The 20,389-nt window shown below is 40.4% G+C and overlaps 2 protein-coding genes across 4 annotated transcripts; both read left to right on the top strand.

The window, feature by feature from the left end:
• Positions 1-3,138: 3,138 nt before the first annotated feature.
• Positions 3,139-9,937, top strand: LOC116520850 (zinc finger protein 628-like). 2 transcript variants are annotated; one of them, XM_032235263.1, is made up of 2 exons: positions 3,139-3,169; positions 5,601-9,937. In XM_032235263.1, the coding sequence occupies exon 2, from the start codon at positions 5,616-5,618 to the stop codon at positions 9,171-9,173; it is 3,558 nt and encodes a 1,185-aa protein (XP_032091154.1). In that variant the 5' UTR covers positions 3,139-3,169; positions 5,601-5,615; the 3' UTR covers positions 9,174-9,937. The 2 variants fall into 2 exon arrangements, with proteins under 2 accessions (XP_032091154.1, XP_032091153.1); XM_032235262.1 differs by having other exon boundaries at positions 3,145-3,303.
• A 2,169-nt stretch (positions 9,938-12,106) lies between these two features.
• NAT14 (N-acetyltransferase 14 (putative)) lies at positions 12,107-19,593 on the top strand. 2 transcript variants are annotated; one of them, XM_032235290.1, is made up of 3 exons: positions 12,107-12,163; positions 15,363-15,461; positions 16,059-19,593. In XM_032235290.1, exons 2-3 carry the CDS (start codon positions 15,381-15,383, stop codon positions 16,599-16,601), a joined length of 624 nt encoding a protein of 207 aa, XP_032091181.1. In that variant the 5' UTR covers positions 12,107-12,163; positions 15,363-15,380; the 3' UTR covers positions 16,602-19,593. The 2 variants fall into 2 exon arrangements, with proteins under 2 accessions (XP_032091181.1, XP_032091180.1); XM_032235289.1 differs by lacking the exon at positions 12,107-12,163 and adding an exon at positions 13,912-14,283.
• Positions 19,594-20,389: the final 796 nt, after the last annotated feature.

Raw genomic sequence — 20,389 nt, 5'->3', positions numbered from 1 at the left:
TACTTCACTCACCTCATGATGCTGATGTCCCGCTGTGATGATGATGTCCCGTGCAGCCGCGGGAGCGATGTCCCGCCTCCTATGACACACGGCACAGTGATTCCTATCATTGGATCACTGTACCAGAGGAGGTGGGACATCGCTATGTGGCTGCTTGCCATAACAAGGAGGAGGTGGGACATCGTTGCAGAGCGGCAGGAGGGGGAGGAAGGGGAATCGTAAGACAGCCCTGCATTACATTAGAACGTGAGGAGGGGGGATGGTGCGGTGCGCACTGCGCGGCAAACTGACACAGAGGGAGGGGAAACTCACAGGGGCACTGGGCCATTCACGAGTGTCACCCAGCGGCATGGCCCTGCCCCTTTTTCTCCTCCATTTCGGGCAAATTTTTCACTGACTCGAGTATAAGCCGAGGCGGCTTTTTTCAGCCCAAAAAGTGGGCTGAAAAACTAGGCTTATACTCGAGTATATACAGTAAAACTAGTTAAATTTCGTGAAATTTAGTGACAATATATATGGTTAAATAAACAACCGATAATGATAATAATGTATACATATGTATTGGTATGACAAGTAGTAATTGGATATGAATATTGAATGGTACCTATGAAAGGAAGATTAGAAATTATTTTGTTATATATATAAAGATTAATAAAAAAGAAATAAGTTGAACTTAGCTAAGTTTTGATTATTAGGGGGGGGGAAATGTTATAATGGATAGAGTTAAATGAATGAGGGATAATGATAACAATGTATATATATGTATGGGTACAACATAAGGAAATTGGATGTAAATTGTAAACAGTGACTTGGAAAGGAGGATTAGAAATTTTTGTTACTAAATATTATTGATGTTTAGTCAGAAGAGGCCATAAGGATATAGTGTTATTGGAGGATATTAGAAATAACAAATGAAATGCCAGTATGTGGTCAGGTTTTAAATCTTGGCACATTTTATGCTGAAGGACGTTTAAACAATTATAGTTAAATGAAAATGGAGGTATGATGATAATATGTATAAAAATATCTGATTTAAAATACTTGAGTTAATACGAATTTTGTGACAGCAGTGAGGCGTACGAAAGCTTTTTGTAACCAACTGGTACACTTTCTACAGTATGTAAAGAAGGAGGATTCTTTGTGTTGTGTTTGTTTTGAAAATTTAAAATAAAAAAAACTTTTATTAAAAAAAAAGAAACAGTTTAAGAAGGCAAAAAAGTTTATTCTGGCATGTACTATAACAATGTTCAGAACTTTTAAATAGCAGTAGGGATTATCTAATCTGTAATGAAATATAAACTCTGATGGTCTATATTCACAATTGGCATTCTGACTTTCTGATCACTAGTTAGGAAAAAAGCCAAAAGGCTGTTGTGTAACAGTAAAAGTGTTTGTGTAATCTCTTGTCAACGATGCTTTCACACCTCAGTCCTGGAACATGCTGGATTTCTTCCAGCCTAAGCTAATAGCTTAGGCTGGCTCCCAGGATGCCATGTAACTGCTAGGACAACTCAGCAAGTTACCAGGTCATGTTCCCTCTGCCCTGAAAAGGGACTGAAGAGGACAGAGAAGAAAAATGTTGACGTTTGAGCTTGTTGATGGGACTGAAAGCAATCTCAGAATATCACAAAACAGAACAGAAAAGGAAGATGGTATTGCCATTTAATTCAGCTTCTGTATCCAAAATAAGCACCCTGATGATCATACTGATCTATATCAGAGTGCATTACAAATAAGCATATTCCTGGACATTGATACGGCAAGAACTTTGAAACACAGATTGGATATAAGGTAGGGTGTGGGATACTCTTTACATGGTCAAAGGAAAATAGCCTGGTATTTTATTTGTCTACTATCAAAACTACACACAAATGGAAATTGGCTCTCCCATCCAAAGGAAGAAACCATGAATGAAGCTCATTGAATAATTTGGGCAACAGAAAGAGGAGCAAAATTAGAAAAAACGATTTCAGTACAAAACGGAATCGCTTTTGATGCACAATAGTCACAAAATCTTTCATAATGGTTTCTCAGCTTTTCTATAATATATTATTTAACTTAATGTTTTTGATTTTGTTTCATTGGCTTCAGCCTAGATTTACTATGGACAAGCCAGAAAGCCTGCATACATATGTGCATACTAGAAGTATATTTATTCTGAATTCTAATTCCATTCCTTACAACTAAATTAATACATTTCCTTTATCTATTTTTCCTATTTAACTATCATAGTATTCTAAGCATTTATCCATTATTGCTATCAATCCATTAAAGGCAAAAGCCCCTCCCTCCAGTCCATCAGCCACCTCTTAGTAATAATTAGAGTAAAATAAAAGTAGCAAACTCAATGGGAATTCAGATTCACTTAATAACTGTGTCACTAATTTAATGATTGCAGTGATTAAAAGCTGTGGAATAAAGATTGTAAAATGGGCAATACTTAATCACTTAGCAACAGAGGTTTTAGGCTCAATTGTGGTTGTTAGGCAAGGACTATCTGTATGTAGTACAGGAGTCCTCCAAACCCAATCAGTGGATCAGAACCGGTCCACAGCATGCCAGCAACTGGGCTGCGCAAACAAGCGAAGCCCAGTCTGCATAATGCAGGCAGCACACAAAACCACACCTCCTTCGGTCCACAGAAAAGCCTCTCTCCACGGAACCGGTCCCTTGTGCCCAAAAGGTTCAAACAATGTTTTAAGCAAACAAATATGACTTGTGAGTAACTCATTGTTGTGATTCAGGGAACCAATGATGTAGTTTGTATTTGCATGATTCAACCTGATAAAGTGCATTGTGTGAATGTTAAACTTCATTCAGAAGGTAGAAACACTTTGTCCTGGGAGTAGATTAACAACTGAAACAAATGCACATGCAGAATCCGTGCACATTGATGTGTTCTTAATATCCGAATTGTTATCACACCCTAGGGCTTCCGCGACCACCCAAATCTGCGGCTCGACCACAGTTAGTCGCCTGACAGCGAACTAGCACAGAAAGCGTTTCCTGTTGAGCCTCCAGCATATGTACTTCGCAGTCACGTGCCCCATGGCCAAGATGGCGAAAGACTCGTATTTAAACTACAACTCCCAAGATGTTCTGAGTAGCCAATGGCAGAAGAGCAAAGGGGTGGGGTTGGCCGGCGTCGCGGGCTGTTAGTGTGAGCAAGGTAAAGGTTGGGTGTCTCGCGCCCCTGGCTTTTAGGAGGGAGGAGGGGGTGCCCCTCCCCCAATAGCCCCGCGGCGGCTCTCCCATCAACCCCTCATTGCAACGAGGTTCGAGGGAAGGAAAAAAAAGGTCCAGGTGAGGAGAAAACTCAGAGCATTAGTGGGACAGCAAAGGGGGAAGGGGAAAAAAGACGTCGCGAGACCGAACGGCAGCGAAGGGGGAGGGGCGGCAGAGCTGGGTTCCTTAAAGGGAAGGCTCTTTCTTTAAAGGGACATGTCACAAAAGGGAATTTTCCCCCCTCCGACAGAATATTGCCTTGTTCCCAAGGCGATCGGGTGGAGAAACGGGAAAGGCAATTTTAATTACAGGATGCTTCTTCATCTTACAATATTGGAGGCAATAGGAAGGACTGTAATTGAGGAACACGTCAATGTGGAATTCCTTCTTATCTAGCGGTTCACAAGAGATTCACCTTTGAGCCACCATTCTCCAACTTGGCGCCCTTAGGATGGACTACAACTTCCATCAGTGCCTAACATGCATTGTGGTGCCTGCTGAAGAATGCAGGCTGCAGTCCAATACTTGTAGACGGCTCCAAATTGGAGTTGGCATATACTTAACTGCTAAAGTTGGATTTCAATACAATTGACAACACCACCTCATTCTTGGCACCCTCAGAGCCCTTCGGTGGACGATGCAGAAAACGTGGGGGGGGGGGGGGAGAAGAGAAAAGAATTGCTTGTCCTCTTCACAGTGTTATGAGGCAGGACATTGCTTAAAGTAAAATGGGGCCTATAAAAATTTCAAAAATGGTGGGAGAGAAAAATTAGAGGGAAAATAACCCTCTACTCCTCTTGTAGCCCTTTTTCTGAGCTTCAGTAACAATTGGTTTTTAAAGTATTTGTGAATGCTGGGAAATGGGACATTAGTTAGGAATCCTATTTTATCTCTTGTGTGTGAGACAGAAAATACACACACACACACACACACACATATATACATACACACACATAAATACATGTATATATACACACATACACACACACACATACACACACATCCCTCCCTGTCTTACACACAGAGATAAAATACGATTCCTGAAAGTGTAAAATCTTTAACCAATGTCCCATTTTTATTTATACATATACACACACAAGTACACATCTAAAGTAAGATATGTTAGGAATTGTGATTTACCATCTTCACAGGTACCGCTTTGATAGCATGAAGAAATTCAGATTATTCTGAACTCTGGCTGTAAAGTATCTGGACTTGCCTCATTTCAACTCCTCCAACTTATCAGACTGCTCAGCACTAGTAGCCAGGCCTTTGCTGCTTTTTAGTTGCCTACCAATTGCTACAGATGAGCAAGAGTTCATGTCTGAGCAGTAATATTCTTTCTTGTCAATTTTCTTTCCCTTCCCCCAGATCCCTCTTTCAGTTCTAATATTGTATTGTCAATTAAAATATTGCATCCATTATATTTGAATATACCATTTTCTTTCTTTTTTCTTTTTGTTATAATAAACATAGTTGATGTTATTTTGGCCCGATGATTCAAGTTTCAGAGATTATTATTTATGCAATTTACATGCAAATTACCATTATATACATACACATACAGATACACACACAAGACACATACACACACACACATATATATATATCCCTCCCTTTCTCACACACAGGGATAAAATACGATTCTTGAAAATGTAAAATCTTTAACCAATGTCCAATTTTTATTTACACACACACACACACACACACACACACACACGTGCACACCTAAAGTGAGATATGTTAGGAATTGTGATTTACCATCTTCACAGGTACCACTTCGATAGTATGAAGAAATTCATGCTATCAAGTTTCAGAGATGATTCGCAATTTACATGCAAATTATCATTATTTTAATCCATAAATAGGCTACTAGAATATGTTACGGTGTAATAAATTTAGAATATTATGAGGATAGAAAATATCTGCTCCTCAGGCTGTTGTTGCTTTAGCTGTATACATTGGTGCAACTCTGTTACAAGGTAATTGTTTGATAAAATAACCTTAGTGTTAATATGTGTCTCTGCTCCATAACAGCCAGGATTAGGAATATATTTTATCTCCTTTTCTGGGCTCTTGGATTTTGCCAGTAGCAGAGGACTTCCTTGCAAGATGATGATAGAAAACATCACTTTCTTAAACTTTTACATAGTACTGCTTATTTACCTTATTTAAGTTCTGGGGCAAAGTACATAGAGTGGGGGAAGATCACATAGGGAAGATTTTGTTTATATCTCAGATGTACGATCTATTTTTTGATAGTTGCTTGCAACTTACTGAATTGCAAGTCAATTAGTGGCATATTTTTCTAAAAAGTCTTGCTAACATGTTAGTGACAGTTGTGACAAACAGGTAATACTGATTCTCTCCGGCAGGTGAAATCTGTGGCAATGGTGGGAGCTCAGCAGATAGAGATGCAGGCAGCAGCAGTGCCCGCAGTGGCCCCAACAGGTGGAGGTCCTGGTGGTGGCAGTGGCGATCATCAATATGAATGCTTAGAATGTGGCAAGGTGTTCAAATGGTCATCACGGCTCATCCATCACCAGCGGACTCACACAGGCGAGCGACCTTATAAGTGCTCAGAATGTCCAAAGGCTTTCAAAGGTTCATCGGCCTTGTTGTATCACCAGCGTGGACACACGGGTGAGCGACCATATAAGTGTGGTGAATGTGGCAAGGCCTTTAAACGATCATCCTTGCTTCAGATCCATCAGAGTGTACATACTGGTCTGCGTGCTTTTAAATGTGCTCATTGTGGCCAAGCCTTTAAGTGGTCTTCCCATTACCAATATCACCTGCGTCAACATACTGGAGAACGCCCCTATCCTTGCCCAGCATGTGATAAGGCCTTTAAGAACTCTTCTAGCTTGCGACGGCACCGCCACACACATACAGGTGAGCGTCCTTATGTCTGCCCTATTTGTGGCAAAGCTTTCACTCAATCCACAAACCTACGACAGCATCAGCGAGTGCACACTGGTGAGAGACCCTATCGATGCCAGGACTGTGGTAAAGCTTTCACGCACTCATCTAATCTAGCACTGCATTGCCGATCAGCACACACTGCCCGCTCTGTTCACACCTGTGTTATTTGTGGTAAAGATTTTGCATCTGACACTTATTTGCAGCAGCACCTAGAGACTCACGCTGACATTGCACCTCCAGCACAACTCTTCTTGGAGGAGCCAACCACCACGGTAGAGATGGTATTTCGATGTAGTATGTGCCATCTTACTTTTTCCTTGCAAGAGCAACTGCTAAATCACCAAGAAACCCATTTGGCCCCAACAGAGCCATTGCCTCTGCCAGAAATGCCACCATCAGTGCAGGAGGAGACGGCACCTGTAATATCTCCTACCCCTTCAGTATCTTGCACAGTATGTGGTAAGACTTTCAAGAGCGCGACAGGTTTAGCAAGGCATCAGCAGAGCCAACATTCATCAGATCGCACTTACACTTGTGTGGTGTGTGAACGCTCCTTCCCTGCACTGGCCAGCTTATTGGGCCACCAGCGTTCACATCCCCCAGCTGAACAGAGGCTGGAGGAAGCTGAAGTGACCTGTCCAGCCCAGGCAGAGCCAGTGCCTACAGCCACCGCAACACCACCACCACCACCTGAGCGACCATATGTGTGTGGAGAATGCGGGAAGTCATTCAAGGGCTCTTCGGGGCTACGTTATCACCTCCGTGATCACACAGGTGAGCGTCCCTATGCTTGTGGTGAATGCGAGAAGGCCTTCAAGCGCTCATCGCTACTGCGCATTCACCAGCGGGTGCATACAGGGCTGCGTGCCTTCACCTGTCCCACCTGCGGCATGGCATTCAAATGGGCCTCTCATTACCAATATCACTTGCGCCAGCATACTGGAGAGCGTCCATATGCCTGCCAGGATTGTGGGAAAGCCTTTAAGAATACCTCATGCCTTCGTCGGCACCAGCAGCTGCATACAGGGGAACGTCCTTTCGCCTGCCAGACTTGTGGCAAGGCTTTCACTCAGACTTCCAACCTCCGGCAACATCAGCGGGTGCACACTGGTGAGAGGCCCTATTGCTGTCGTGACTGTGGCAAGGCATTCACTCACTCATCCAACTTGGCACTGCACCGACGCACCCACTCCCGGGAACGCCCCTTCCAGTGCCCAGTTTGTTGCAAGGCTTTTGTCATGGCATCTTACCTACAGCGTCACTTGCGTACCCATAACAGCAGTGAGGCAGCCAATCACACAACTGCTGCCTTGTCTGCTGCCACCCAGGAGGTACAAATTGTGCCCAACATGCAGGCTACTCTGAATGTGGACCTAAGTGACAACCCATCCCCAGCTGCTGCTTCCGACAGTCAAAGTTTCTTGCTAGTGCAGACAGCTCAGGGCTTGCAGCTCATTCCCAGTGTGCAGCAGCAGCAGCAGCCACTTCTCCAAAGTTCACCCCCCAAATTCATTCTTTTGCCCAGTCCACAGATGGTAACAACTACACCTGCTGCTTCAGCAACCTTTACCCTGGTGCCAAGTGCTTCCACTACTCCAAACAGACCTGTCCTACTCCGTCAAAGTAAGGGAAAGAAGTCTGTGTCAGTACCTCCCCCACCATCACCAGTATCTAATAACCAGAATATTATTTTAATTCCCAGTACCACTGGAGCCAATATGCAGCCTATCCCTAATGTACAAATCCAGAGGTCACCAGGACTGCAGACCAATGGACAGAATGTTATGGTGCTTCAGGGTTTGCCGGAACAGCAAGCGGGCACAGTGCAGATACAATATATACCACCCAATCAATCAACAAGTACTATCCAGATTCAAACTCTGCCTCAGCAACTCCAAAACATTTCCACTTCCCAGCAAAGTGGCACACTACAAATTCAGACCTTGCCTACTGCCCAGCAAACTGGCACAATTCGGATCGAGGCTGTTCCTAACCCTCCACAGACTGGTCTTCTACAGATTCAAAGTCTGCCTCTATCCCAGAACACTCTGCAGATCAAGGGTCTGTCCAGTTATCCACCAGCTGGCACAGTGCACTTCCAAACACTTCAGCCTTCACAAAAGATGAATACTGTGCAATTTCAGGCTGTAACATCCTCCCAGCAGGTGGGGACCTTACAGCTCCAAAACCTCCAGTCTTCCCAACAAGTAAGCTCTCTTCAGATCCAGACCTTGACATCTTGTCAGCAGGCCAACTCTCTTCAGATTCAGAATTTGCCTCAGTCAAATCAATCTGCGAACAGTGTTGAAATCCAAGGCCTTGCTCCTTCCCAGCAGTTGGATAGTGCAAATCAGATCCAGGGGCTTATGTCTTCCCAGGAAGGGCAGCAGCTTCAGCCTTCAGAAGAGATGGCCAGTGTCCAACTTCAGTCTCTGGGCTCAGCTCAGGAAATGAATGACATTGGAACTGCTCTATCTAGTTCACATGACTTCTCTGAAGTGGACCTCCATCAGGGATCCAACATGGAAGAAGAAAGCCAGAACCTGATTGTTGTACAGAATTCTCCAGGAGAGGAACTGCTAGGGCCAGGAAGTGAGGTTGAGAACCTTGAGGGTGTGCAAGACATGCATATTGAGACTTTGCAGACTGAAGAAGGAGTTCAAAATGTATTAGTATTGAGGAGGGCAGGTGGAGAACAAACCCGTTTGTGTGTTCAGGAAGTAGAGAACATCCAGACTCTGCAGGAACTGTCTGGCCTCCAGTTACATAGCACTGATGGTAGCTCAGGGACTGGGCAGAATCTGTTGATTATCCGCAGTGCGCAGGGTGAACAGACTCTCCAAGTACTGGAGAGTGTACCGACCCTGCAGGTAGGTAGCCCAGATAACAGTCAAGCTGCTGTTGAAAGCAACAGTACTCCTCAAATGGTGCAGCTTTTACAAAGCCCAGTTGCATCCCAAGGACTGTCTTCCATTCAAATTGTTCAAACAATACCAAACATGCAACTTGTTCACACCTTCTAAGAGAACAGCTGCCTCACATACCAGGACTGGAGTATTGGTCAGGAACAGTCTGATTTCTAAAAAAATAAGAATGGGGCTACATTAGGTAATTTGGAATGAGACTACTTCAAACATATACTGTATTTGAGGTGGTCAGCTCACCAAGTGAGTTCTGCTTGAGTTCCTCAGGACAAATTTTCTCAACAAATATCTGGGTTCAACCCTTGCCTGCTGGTCCAAAGCATGTCCTTTGTTATTCTTCTGATCCTATGTGGTCTGCCGCTGCTGCTTCTATCCCTGCAGCCACAATAATCCCTCTCAGCATCAATATATACTGCACATGAGAAAGCGCCAGCCCAGTCTTTTATTTTTACTCAAATCCATCCCTATATTTAAAACATTTTGTTCTAGCAAAAAAAAAAAAAAAAGCGTAATTGTAGCTAGGACTTCTACTCATTCTATTAGACAGGAATGTGATTAATGGGCAGCTGATCTCTTAATTTCCTTTCTGTGGACCATACTGCTGTGAAATAGCATAATCCTTTTTGTAAAATAGGAAACAGGACATTCAGGCTTGAGATTGCTTGATACTATAGGAGACAATTATATGAGCTACTATAGACTGCATCATACAACTACAATGGCTTTTATGGCTAATTCCTTCTGTTTCCATTATAGCCCTTTATCATGTGCAGAAGTACATTTCTTCCTGAGTGGACCTTAGTTCCTGGTGCTAACAAACACAACAGAATCAAAGATCCTTGTGAGCCGGAATGAAAATAAAAGACTGCTTTGATGCACCTTTGGTCTTTTTCAGTTGTATTTTTAGTGTGCCGCCATATGTAGGCTGGATCACATTTATCATGTAATAATGTTAAATATTTCTCCTAACGGTCAAGGCTCTGCAGTACTTTTTAAAGTCATTTTTTAATATTTTATCTGTTAATGAACTGGGATAAGAAAATTCAAGGTAGGCTCTTCAGGGTTTCTGCCATTCAACTTGAGAAGTAGGTTATGCATTCAACTATTGACAAGGCCTTTTTTTAAACGATGAAAAGGTGTGCTACTCTTCGTTTTCTCAGTTCCATGCTACTTTATTCAGATATAGTATATACTTGCTATAGATACTATTAAAGTTTAGCATAGATAGGTAGTAACAGAAATGAGGTTTTGGTAACAGTCTTGAACAATTCAACAGATTATCAAGCCTCTTGATATTCTAGAAGAAGAAAGTTGTGGAATGCCTATCTCTGAAGAGACAGTAGTAGGTTTGCATAGCATGGCAGACTAAAATGTATGTAGCTAGTTTGTGGTCCAAAGTACTGACAAGCCATTGATTTAATTCTAGTTGAGCTAACAAAGGAATATTGGGAGATATATAGCCAGAACTTGGCTAGATGAATAAGTAATATGCTTTGGTAACTGGACTTATAAATCAAGTCATAATATGATTTATTTGATTTGCACCTTAGCTGTGAAAATCTAGTTAAGTATTCAGTTCAAATTCTGTTATTCAAACTCAAGTAATACTGAAATCAAGTAATAGTAGATACATACATTAAAATTAGTACTAAAATTAACTAAAAATAAAATACTTAGAAAAATGTCATTTTTAAAGGTTTGTTTTAAATCTAGAGAGAGCCAACAGAGTTTTTTGGAGGTAGTGCATTGCAGCAGGGCAGAAGATGGTCAGCTCTTTCACCAGAAAAGCAAGGCAAATCCAGAAGCAAACATACCTTAGACATTAAGGATTTTTAAGGTTTATGCTCACATCTTAAATAAAGGATTTCATCACGTGTCATATGAGGATAGCTCATTCACATGAGGGCTGCAATGCTGAAACTTTTTCATGAATTGATACCAAGTACCGTATATTAAGAACATTGGGATTTCCTAGACTTTATTATTCCTGACAAGAACCTGGAAAAATATATCATATTAAGGACAATAATATCAACACACTACCCAATTAATTAGCAAAAGAGTTTTGATACGGATTGATATCTTCTTGCTTTCAGAATTGCCAACCCTTGGAATAAATTTTTTTGGTATCAAGGAAGGGCCTACATATGAAGCAATTGTGGGGATCTAGTGGGTCAGAAGTTTTTTTCTCAAGTTATTTACAGGCCTAAGCAGAACTCTAACTATAAAAAGAGTATACAAAGCTGTTTGGAAAACATAACAAATGTAAAACCTCTCTTCTCAATTAACATATCCCAAGGCCTAGGACACGGGTATCAAAACTTGCGGCTTCACATTGCCATCACATGACTTTTCAGAATGTTTTTTCCCTTCATGGAGCTGGAGTGGGTGTAGTCTCTGTGTGATGCATGCAGCATGCAGCCTCCGGGACGCTAGTTTGACACCCTTGGCCTAGGAGAGTAAACAGGTTTTTTAAATATCACAATGGCGGAGCCTACATGATTCTGAAGAACCATCATTCCCAGGAGCAGGCATTGCAACAGAGAAGACATATTTCCTGGTTCCCATAAAATGACTGTTTAATGTGGTGTTTCTTAAACATTTTTAATGGACAGGGCCCAAAGCACATCCTCTCTGCTGGATTATACCAGGCAAACTTTAAAGCTGATCACAAGTACCTTGAATTGCTGTTGCAGCTTGTGAAGCAGGGAGATCATATGAGTGTAATGCAACATTACCAACACTACCTGTACTGCCAGATCAACTGTAACTATAAGACGGTCTTCAACAGCAGGCTTACATAGAATGTTATAGTAAGCTCTAATGTGGGACATGAAAGGTGTCCCAGTCCAGGAAAGGTCATAACTGGCATACTAACACACAGCTGTGCAAAAGTTCCTCTTGGACACAGGTATTACCTGCTCTTTGAGCAGAAGGTTGCAGTCTGAGAGGCCCCACAGATTGCACAACAAGCTCAAACAGGGAAGTGCAAATCCACTGAAAGTTAATGGAACATGTCCAGAACCAGAGGACCCAAATAAGCACAGCCACTTGATTTTGTCAGGATTGAACCTGTTCCTCTGCCTCAGGTACTTAGTAGGTTTTTGGACATGTGACTCAGCTGGCCAAGGTTCAAGATTTATGAAGGGGATATGGGGGTGATCTAGCTGGGACATCTATCAGTGTACCCCATTGATCATCAAGGTGAATTTCACTCATCTGGCTGGTTATACAGCTGTACCCTTCTTTCACCGCTTTGTGTGCATCCCTCTTGAACTTGCATGCTTGATGGGAGATGGGAGAAGACGACCATCCCAGATGGGAGTGCATTGATCTTCAGACAAGGGTTTACAATAGCTTCATTCTCCTATTAGAGTTAATGAAGATTACAATAGCTGCATTCTCCTGTTAAGAGTTAATGAAAATATCTAGTGGTTTCGTAAAGATATTAAACAGAAGACAACTAGAAAATGTGCTGTTCTAAGAACAAAAGTCTTTGATGACTTCTACAACTAGCCCTCTATCCCCCTGTACTTAATCTCCAAATCAGTGTTAAAAACAAAATTTCTGCCTTGAGGTTTTGGAGCATTAGGCATGTATTTAAATATCCCTGTGATATTAACATGCCACAAGTGTTTCATAGGTATACATAAGGTGTAGTAACTTATTAACTAAAGGATTTCTTTATCACAGCTTTGCTCTCATAGTTGCTACTCAGCATTTTGGCACAACAAATAGCTGCACATCAATGTAATGCATCAAACCTATGATAATATACCACTGTTTGCCTTCATGTATTCATTATTTCCTGTCACCACAGGGGGGTGCATTCAGACCATCTATGTACTACATATAATGAATACTGAAAATAAATTAATATTTTCAACAAGTAATATGCATATTATATAATGAAGTGCAAACTAATTAACTATATACTGGTTTGGTACTGGGAACTTTCTTTTATTTTCAGCAACAGCTTTTAAACCACACAATATTTTCAGAACAGCGCTGATTTTGTTTTCAGGCTCTCATTTAAGATTAACATTAGCCAGCTGGATACAAAGAAACTTACAGATGAAATACTGCCTCTATCAGTACTTTGAATTAGTATACATTTTGTTTATATTTATTTATCCTATCTTCCATGAACTTAAGGTGACTTAGTTGGGTAAGCTCTTTGTTCTATCCCACAGCTGAATCCTGAGAGGTTGGTTGAACTCAAAATTATTGGTGCAGCCACATAGTGAATTTCTGTGGCTTTGGTAGCTTTTGAAACTGGGGCTCTATAAACCTACTGTATAATTGGTTACCATTTAAATTTTTAGCCAGCTATATTCCAAGACAGGGGCAAGGTAGAATTTAAACATGTATTTAAGTCAAGCTAAACTATTGATTACATATATGACTGAATCTAGCACTTTGCTGGCCTGATATGGAATTGGGCTGCCACCACCATTCCCAGAATGTTTTTGTTCTTTTGTTTGTTTTTAAATCCTCCCTGTTCTAATCTGCAGTTCTAGGATTTCTTGGTATGGTAGTCTCCCACGTAGGTAGTAAGAATTCTGCTTTCTACGTAGACCAAGGCTGGCTTGTTAGCTTATGAATGTAATTTAAAGGTTTAGGCAAAAAGAAAAATCCTGTCAATCCCAAAGCCTTTCCAGGTGCAAACAACATAGGCTCCTCGGGGTTAATAGTGCTTTTAATACTGCTATAACATCCAGGAAGGAAACAATTAATGTATCCTTTTCTATGTATAGATTTACCTGTTGAATTTGTCTGCCATGATTTGTGCATAGATTCATCTGTTGAATTCCTGTCTGCCAGGATTTACGCATCCGATAGTTTTTTTTTGTTGTTGTTATACAAAACAGAAAAGGAAGGGGGGTGTCAGTCATCCATTTTCTCTGACATCTCTACAACTCGACGGTCTTGGCATACCCGAGAGGCCACATTGGTCCCGCTTAGCAACAGTAACTAAGGGCTGCGTAGGAAGGGATAGGGGTCGAAGAAGAAAGAACGTAGCGCATGCGCATATTCAGTAAAGCCTTCAGCCTGGAAAGAGAGATTGAATTATCGGACCTTTGGGTCAAGACTGTTTCCTACCCACCCCTCCCGTCCTTCTGGAAGGAGGAGTGGAGAATGTAACAGTTATTGGAATATCCCATGCACCTCTCTGCAGGGGAGAAGTCAGCAATAGTCTGCAAACTGGGTGAGTCCACTGGGAACAGAGGGGGAACCGTGAAAGGTTTAACTGTAGTGAGTATGCTAAATAAGGTGCTTCTATTTTTTGCGGAGGGGCGTGGCTGCGGTGGCCCTCTTATGAAAGGGAGGGCTAGGCAAAATACAGGTGTTGCAGTTTTCCTGTTGTAAATTTTACGAGGAAAACTTTATTGCTCCTATGCATCTGATAAGCTGCTGGTGAATTCACTCTAAGGAAAACGATATTTGCAGTAGATGTAATGCTCTAAAACCCATCATTTTCTCAATAATCCCTTTCAGATTTATCTTTTGAAGTAAGGGGCCCTGTATAACGAAAAAAAAAAAAAAAAAACGGGAGAAGAGCAGGTGGCATAGACCTAACCAGTGATTCTTTAGGGACTCATGCATCCTGCTAAACCACGATGTGTTTTAGCTTAAATTGTGCTGTAATCAACAATCTATGATTTTGGCCCTGTGTGATGTTAGACTGATTTTATAGAGTTTTAGAGTTTTTTAGAGTTTTATTAGAATTTGTAGGCCGCCCTTTTCCCTGAGGGGACTCAGGGCGGCTCACATAAAACCGGGAAAGGGGAATACAGACATCAAGATAGAAACATATAATAAAATGGTAGGCAACATACATTCATCATTCGGGAGGGGCAACTATCCTTATCCCCAGGCCTGACGGCGAGCCAGTTCTTCAAGGCTATGCGGAAACCATTTGCAATAATTCTTTTTTCCTGTTAGACATCACCCTTTTTCAGAGTGATACATATCACAATTTTGCTCATAATTTAAAGAAGGCTCTGTACTGTAGTCTAAACATATGTGGAGAATATGGGGGGGGGGAATGTAAAGTAGAAATGATTATGAGAGGTGAAGAGATTTCCCTAACTGCTTATGTATATTTACCAAATTATATTTATGTTATATGGTGGAAATGGTTGAGCACCTTTTTATGGAATAAGTTGGAGTTTGCCTTCTCTTGGAGTATTACGGAGCATTTATTTCCCCATTTAAGCAAAAAGTTCTCTCACTATAGTCTGAAATTATTTTTCAGTCAACATTTGAACTTTTTTTTCCTTTTAGGTGTCTGTTGCTAACAATATGCCTACCTTGGACCCAGAACAGCTGTTAATCAGGGAAATGAGAGAGGATGAAGCCCCCATTGTTTTGGAACTTCTGAAGGTGAGATGGAGGAGAAATGTGGATCCAGCTACATCAGGACTTCTTTTCTTTTGAGAAGTTTCTGTATGTCGATTCACATAAACCTTTTTTCCAGAAGATATCTTCCATCAAGTTGATAATACTTGTATTTGTGCTCTGGAAGTTTCATGGATTCAGCTGTTATCCAAGACATAGTAGAAGTCTAATTATATTTTTGGGTGTAATCTTAGAGAGTCTCAAATCTGTCCAAAATATTTTCTGGAATTTTTTAGTTACAAAATTCAACAACATAAAAGTTTTCTTAAAAGATATCATGCCTGTTGCTTTTGACTTTTTCTTGTAACATGAAAGTAATAGGTGAGATTTTAATTATTGGGAAATGATTTGTGACAATATGATCATGCGGTTTTGAATGCTAGGATAGAACCAAGAATATCTGAGTTCATATTGTTACTGTTTTGTAAAGCTCACTGACTGATTTTGAACAGGGCCAGGTAAGAATCTGATGGCTCTCTGAGACAGAGTTAAAGACAGTTATGTATGCCTAATAACTCCTCTGGCATTTAGGTTCCTCTAAACTCTAGGAGTTTTTATATTCTTCTATTTCTCTCCCACCAGGATGGATTCAAAGATACGGAAAACCGCTTGATACTTTATGTGCTGACACGGCCACTAGCCTTATTACTGATGGCAGTTGTAAGCAGTGGACTACGCTTCTTCCTGAACTCCTTTGTGGTGGCCCTTGTGCTGCCAGTACTCCTCACTGTAGTGGCTTTGAAACTTCTACTGTGGCGCTCACCAGACCTTAAACACTTGCATGCCTATTACAGTGCAAACCATCGTGGGCTGTGGGTGGCTGTTTATGATGATGATGATGTGTGTGGCTGTGTGGCTTTGGAGCCTCTTGATAGAGAGTCTCACACTGCTGAGCTTAAGCGCTTGGCTGTCAGCCGATGGTACAGGCGCTCGGGTGTGGGTCGGAGCCTCCTTCATTTTCTAGAGGCACAGGCTCGTGCACAGGGCTTCAAATTCCTGGTGGCCCAGGTCTCCGTGGTGGCTAAGGCTGCTATTGGTCTCTTTGAGAACACTGACTACAGTGTGAGTGGTGGGCGCCCATGGTTGGGTTACACTGTTCAACAAGAGTTCATCAAAGAACTTTAGAACTGTATCTACTGGTTTGGTACCAGGCTGTTAGGCAAGATAGCATGTTTTGGAATGTTGTTGTTTTTGAACAAAGAAAACACAGAGTTTCAGAAACAGACTGCAGTTAAAACAAGGCATTCCAGGTCCTAAGCAGTAGTTACTATTAACATGATTTCTGCTTAGAAAACAAAGTGTGGCTGCAAAGCAGATCAGGATAATTTGTGCCTTCTTTCCCAGTCTGGTATAGCAATCAAACTCTTGTCATTTGGGATTTCTGTTCCACATTATTCACTGATGTTGGAAACAGGAACTAAAGCTCATTTCCTGTATCCTATTTTGGGGTCAGAGTAACTTTACATTTTATACAAAGGGAACAGCAAATTCTAACAATTGAGAAAATTTGTGCATGTGTGTGTTTGTGTACATACATAAATTCATACATACATGCATACATACACCCAGAGGATTGTGTGTGTGTATACACAAAAGTGCACATATTTTCTCAATGTGTATTTATACACAAAAAAACAGAGAATACACCAAAATTCAGGCCCCATAGACAATTTATTACATAAATTACATAAATTGTTCAGCTTGGTTTCCTTTTTTCTAAACCATTTCTTTCTTGTTTGATGCATGACTTTTGAACACTCCAAAATATAGTAACATTTTCTCTGGAGGGGAATAAAACTGAAAGATTGGCTTATAGGCCCTGATGTTTGCATCACCCTTTGTATAAATGCACTTCTCCGTGAATGCACTTCATCTAACAGAAAGGCCATCTGAAAATTATTATTGTTCAAATATCCTTTCAGAATTCACAGATGAGGAATTTACATGCCAGATTCATATTTCACCTGCAAGCCAGCCTGAATGCGTAGGGCACGTCTATCTTTTATCAGGTTATTGTGTATTTTCTTTTCAAATTAATGATCAGGGTGGTGAATTCCCAGCAGCTGATCAGTTTCTTAAATGAGTTAAAGAAATACGGTAAGCATTTTCTCATACCTTGATGCCATACAGACTGGACAGATCTAGTCATTTGCGTTCATTAATGTATTTTACATTCATTTCCTCACTTCTGTTAGCTGGCAGTGAGTATATGGACAAGTTTTCTAAATCTGTATTTGCATGCCTGAGTTGGAGTATATTCTCTGACCCTAGTTCCTAGGGTCAGAAATTTAGTTGTGCATTCTCTAGCTTGTTAAAGTTTCGCTTTTATAAATTTAGTAAAATTGATTTAAAAAAGAAGAAAACACCTTTTTAAGATGAGATTTCAGAAGTTCTTTTATACATTCTGATAAAATATTTTTCAGCTATATAGGGGAATTTGAACATGATCCTTGTAGTTCCGATAAGTTTAAATCGTGCACATAAAAACTGTTCAATTACTGTAGGATGAGGATGTGGATAACATCATTGGAATCATAAATCCAAGAGCATTAGAGGTGTTTAAATCATATATGTTCATAACATTAATTTTCACAGAATTTGGAGATAATAAAAACTGGTTAGAGGTCATTTTTTAAAATGATACATGTTAAATATACAGTATGTATTTAATTCATGTTGCATATCCCTACTTCACCTAGCGTCTTTTGAAGATAAACTGGTGAATGGAATTTTATGAATAAAAATGTAACTGACAAGGAACACAGTATCAGACACAAAAAGGATTAAAATAACATACATTTGAATAGTCTTTACAAGCCTTTTTTCTTAAGATGAACTAATAAATGTTCTGGCATTCATGTTTATATAACAGTTCAGTGTCCAAATTAGCAAACAACCCAGACTTGGCTTGATTCTACAGTGTCATTTTTTTAACAACCAAGCTGAGTTGACTAGCAACCTATTTAGGGGCTCTATTAGCCCAGGCAGGAAGTTGATTTTAGAAATTCTTGCCTATATTCTGGCTCACAAATGCATCTTCCTCCAGATGTTTTAGCCAAAAGAATTCAAATAATGAATGAATCATTGTCTGCACCCAACTTCCATCATGCTGAACTAGATTTCCAAACTCATTAGATGTACATTGCAAAAGAATTCAGTGAAATGGAAATTTTGTATGATCAACAAAAATGCTTTGAATATACATTTTCTTTTTTTTCTCTTGCTAGATTTTTTTCTGCAGATGCAGAGACTGTTTTTCTCATCAATATTGATCTGTTGGTTTCAACAAGAATTGATCAACTGACTTGCTGCCTTTGCTTGACATCATGGGCTAAGGAAAACTGACCGGGTTCAAAATCACTAGGTCAGCTTTCATGCCTAAACTAGAACTAGAATTCACAGTCTCCTGATTTCTGATTGGAGCTTTAACCATCAACTCATCTGGAGCTTTAACCTCAGTTCAAATTGATTCCCTGGTGTGTGTCCGTGCGTGTGTGTGTGTGTGTGTGTGTGTGTGTACATACACACTCAGTGATATATTGTGACTGAGGGTGGAGGTGATGTCTTTTAATTTGAAGTACCTAGTGATTAGGAACACAGTGTACTGACGTGTTACATCTATGTGACAGCCAAGTTATTGGAAGCTGAGTTCTAGTTGGGACCAACATGTTCTGCTGCTGTGACTTCAGGGGTGGCAATTTATTTTTTGTAATTCACTGTGTTAGGAAACACTGCAGAGATCAAGAGAAAAGGTCAGGAATAAAAATACTAGACATGGGTCCTTCAACTCAATATTTCTATATAGGTAGCTTTGTGATTTTCCCTTTATGCTATGACCAGATGTTTTCATTGGAATCTACTTTGTGCAGATGGAAATTTTGCCTTTTAAAAATATTGATAAACTCTTAACTCTCACAAGTCCCCAACTCTCATCCCATAAATGCATATGGGAGTTAGTAAAATTGTGGAATCTTCTATTTTTATTATTTATCATTTCCAGTTTGCTTTAATTTGCTTTAATTTGATGCACTATCTTTGCAATGCTGGCCCTCACTATAGTGTTGAAAAGGCTTGTCTGTATTTTTGATAGATATGAATAAAAGTCAGGTTTAATGTTGCAGAACTGTGATTTATGAATTACTGAGAGTTACTTGCTTACAAACTGCGACACATTACTTGCTTACACACTGATTCAGGATCAAGCCCAAACAAAAATATTAAAGGATAAAAAGAAGTTGGGTTCAGAGGCAAAGCTGATTAGGATATGAGAATCCAAAGATTTAATATCTTTCTCTTTGAGCCTTAGTAGTAATGTAGTTTGTGAATATCCTATGCCAAATTTTGTCTTTACACTGCATAGTCATCAAGCATTCTGAAATTGTCATGAAAAAAAAAATCCCAGTGTTTTGCTGTTTTCTAATACAAGGCAATCCTTATGCTAGATTTAGTAGCCATTCAAGTTTATGTCAATACAGAAAAAAAAACTGACAACCAGACTTTGCACTTATAACCACTGCAGCATCCCTGAGTTCATGTGATCATGATTTGGGCACTTGGCTATCATCACACTATGATTGTTATCTATTCCATGGTCACATGATCACCATTGGTGACCTTCCCAGCCAACTTTCAAAAGAATCAGCGGAGAAACCAGCAGGAAAGGTAACAAATCAGAGTTACATAATTGTCTTGCTTAGCAACCATTGTGATTTACTTAACAACTGCAGCAAAAAAGTAATAAAATCGGGGTTGGTCACATGATGCTTTGCTTAATGATTGCATCATTTAATAATTGATTTTACAGTTCCCATTGTTGCTTGAAGTTGAGAACTGCTAGTAGTGAATAAGGCTTCTGGCTGAAAAGGATGGTTCTCTATTTGACAGAACAGAAATGAACAGGCCCATCCAATGTA

This window comes from Thamnophis elegans, chromosome Z, assembly GCF_009769535.1.
Source record: "Thamnophis elegans isolate rThaEle1 chromosome Z, rThaEle1.pri, whole genome shotgun sequence".
NCBI lineage: Eukaryota > Metazoa > Chordata > Lepidosauria > Squamata > Colubridae > Thamnophis > Thamnophis elegans.
The sequence above is the reverse complement of the archived record's forward strand: the minus strand, read 5'-3'. Positions and strand labels throughout refer to the sequence as shown.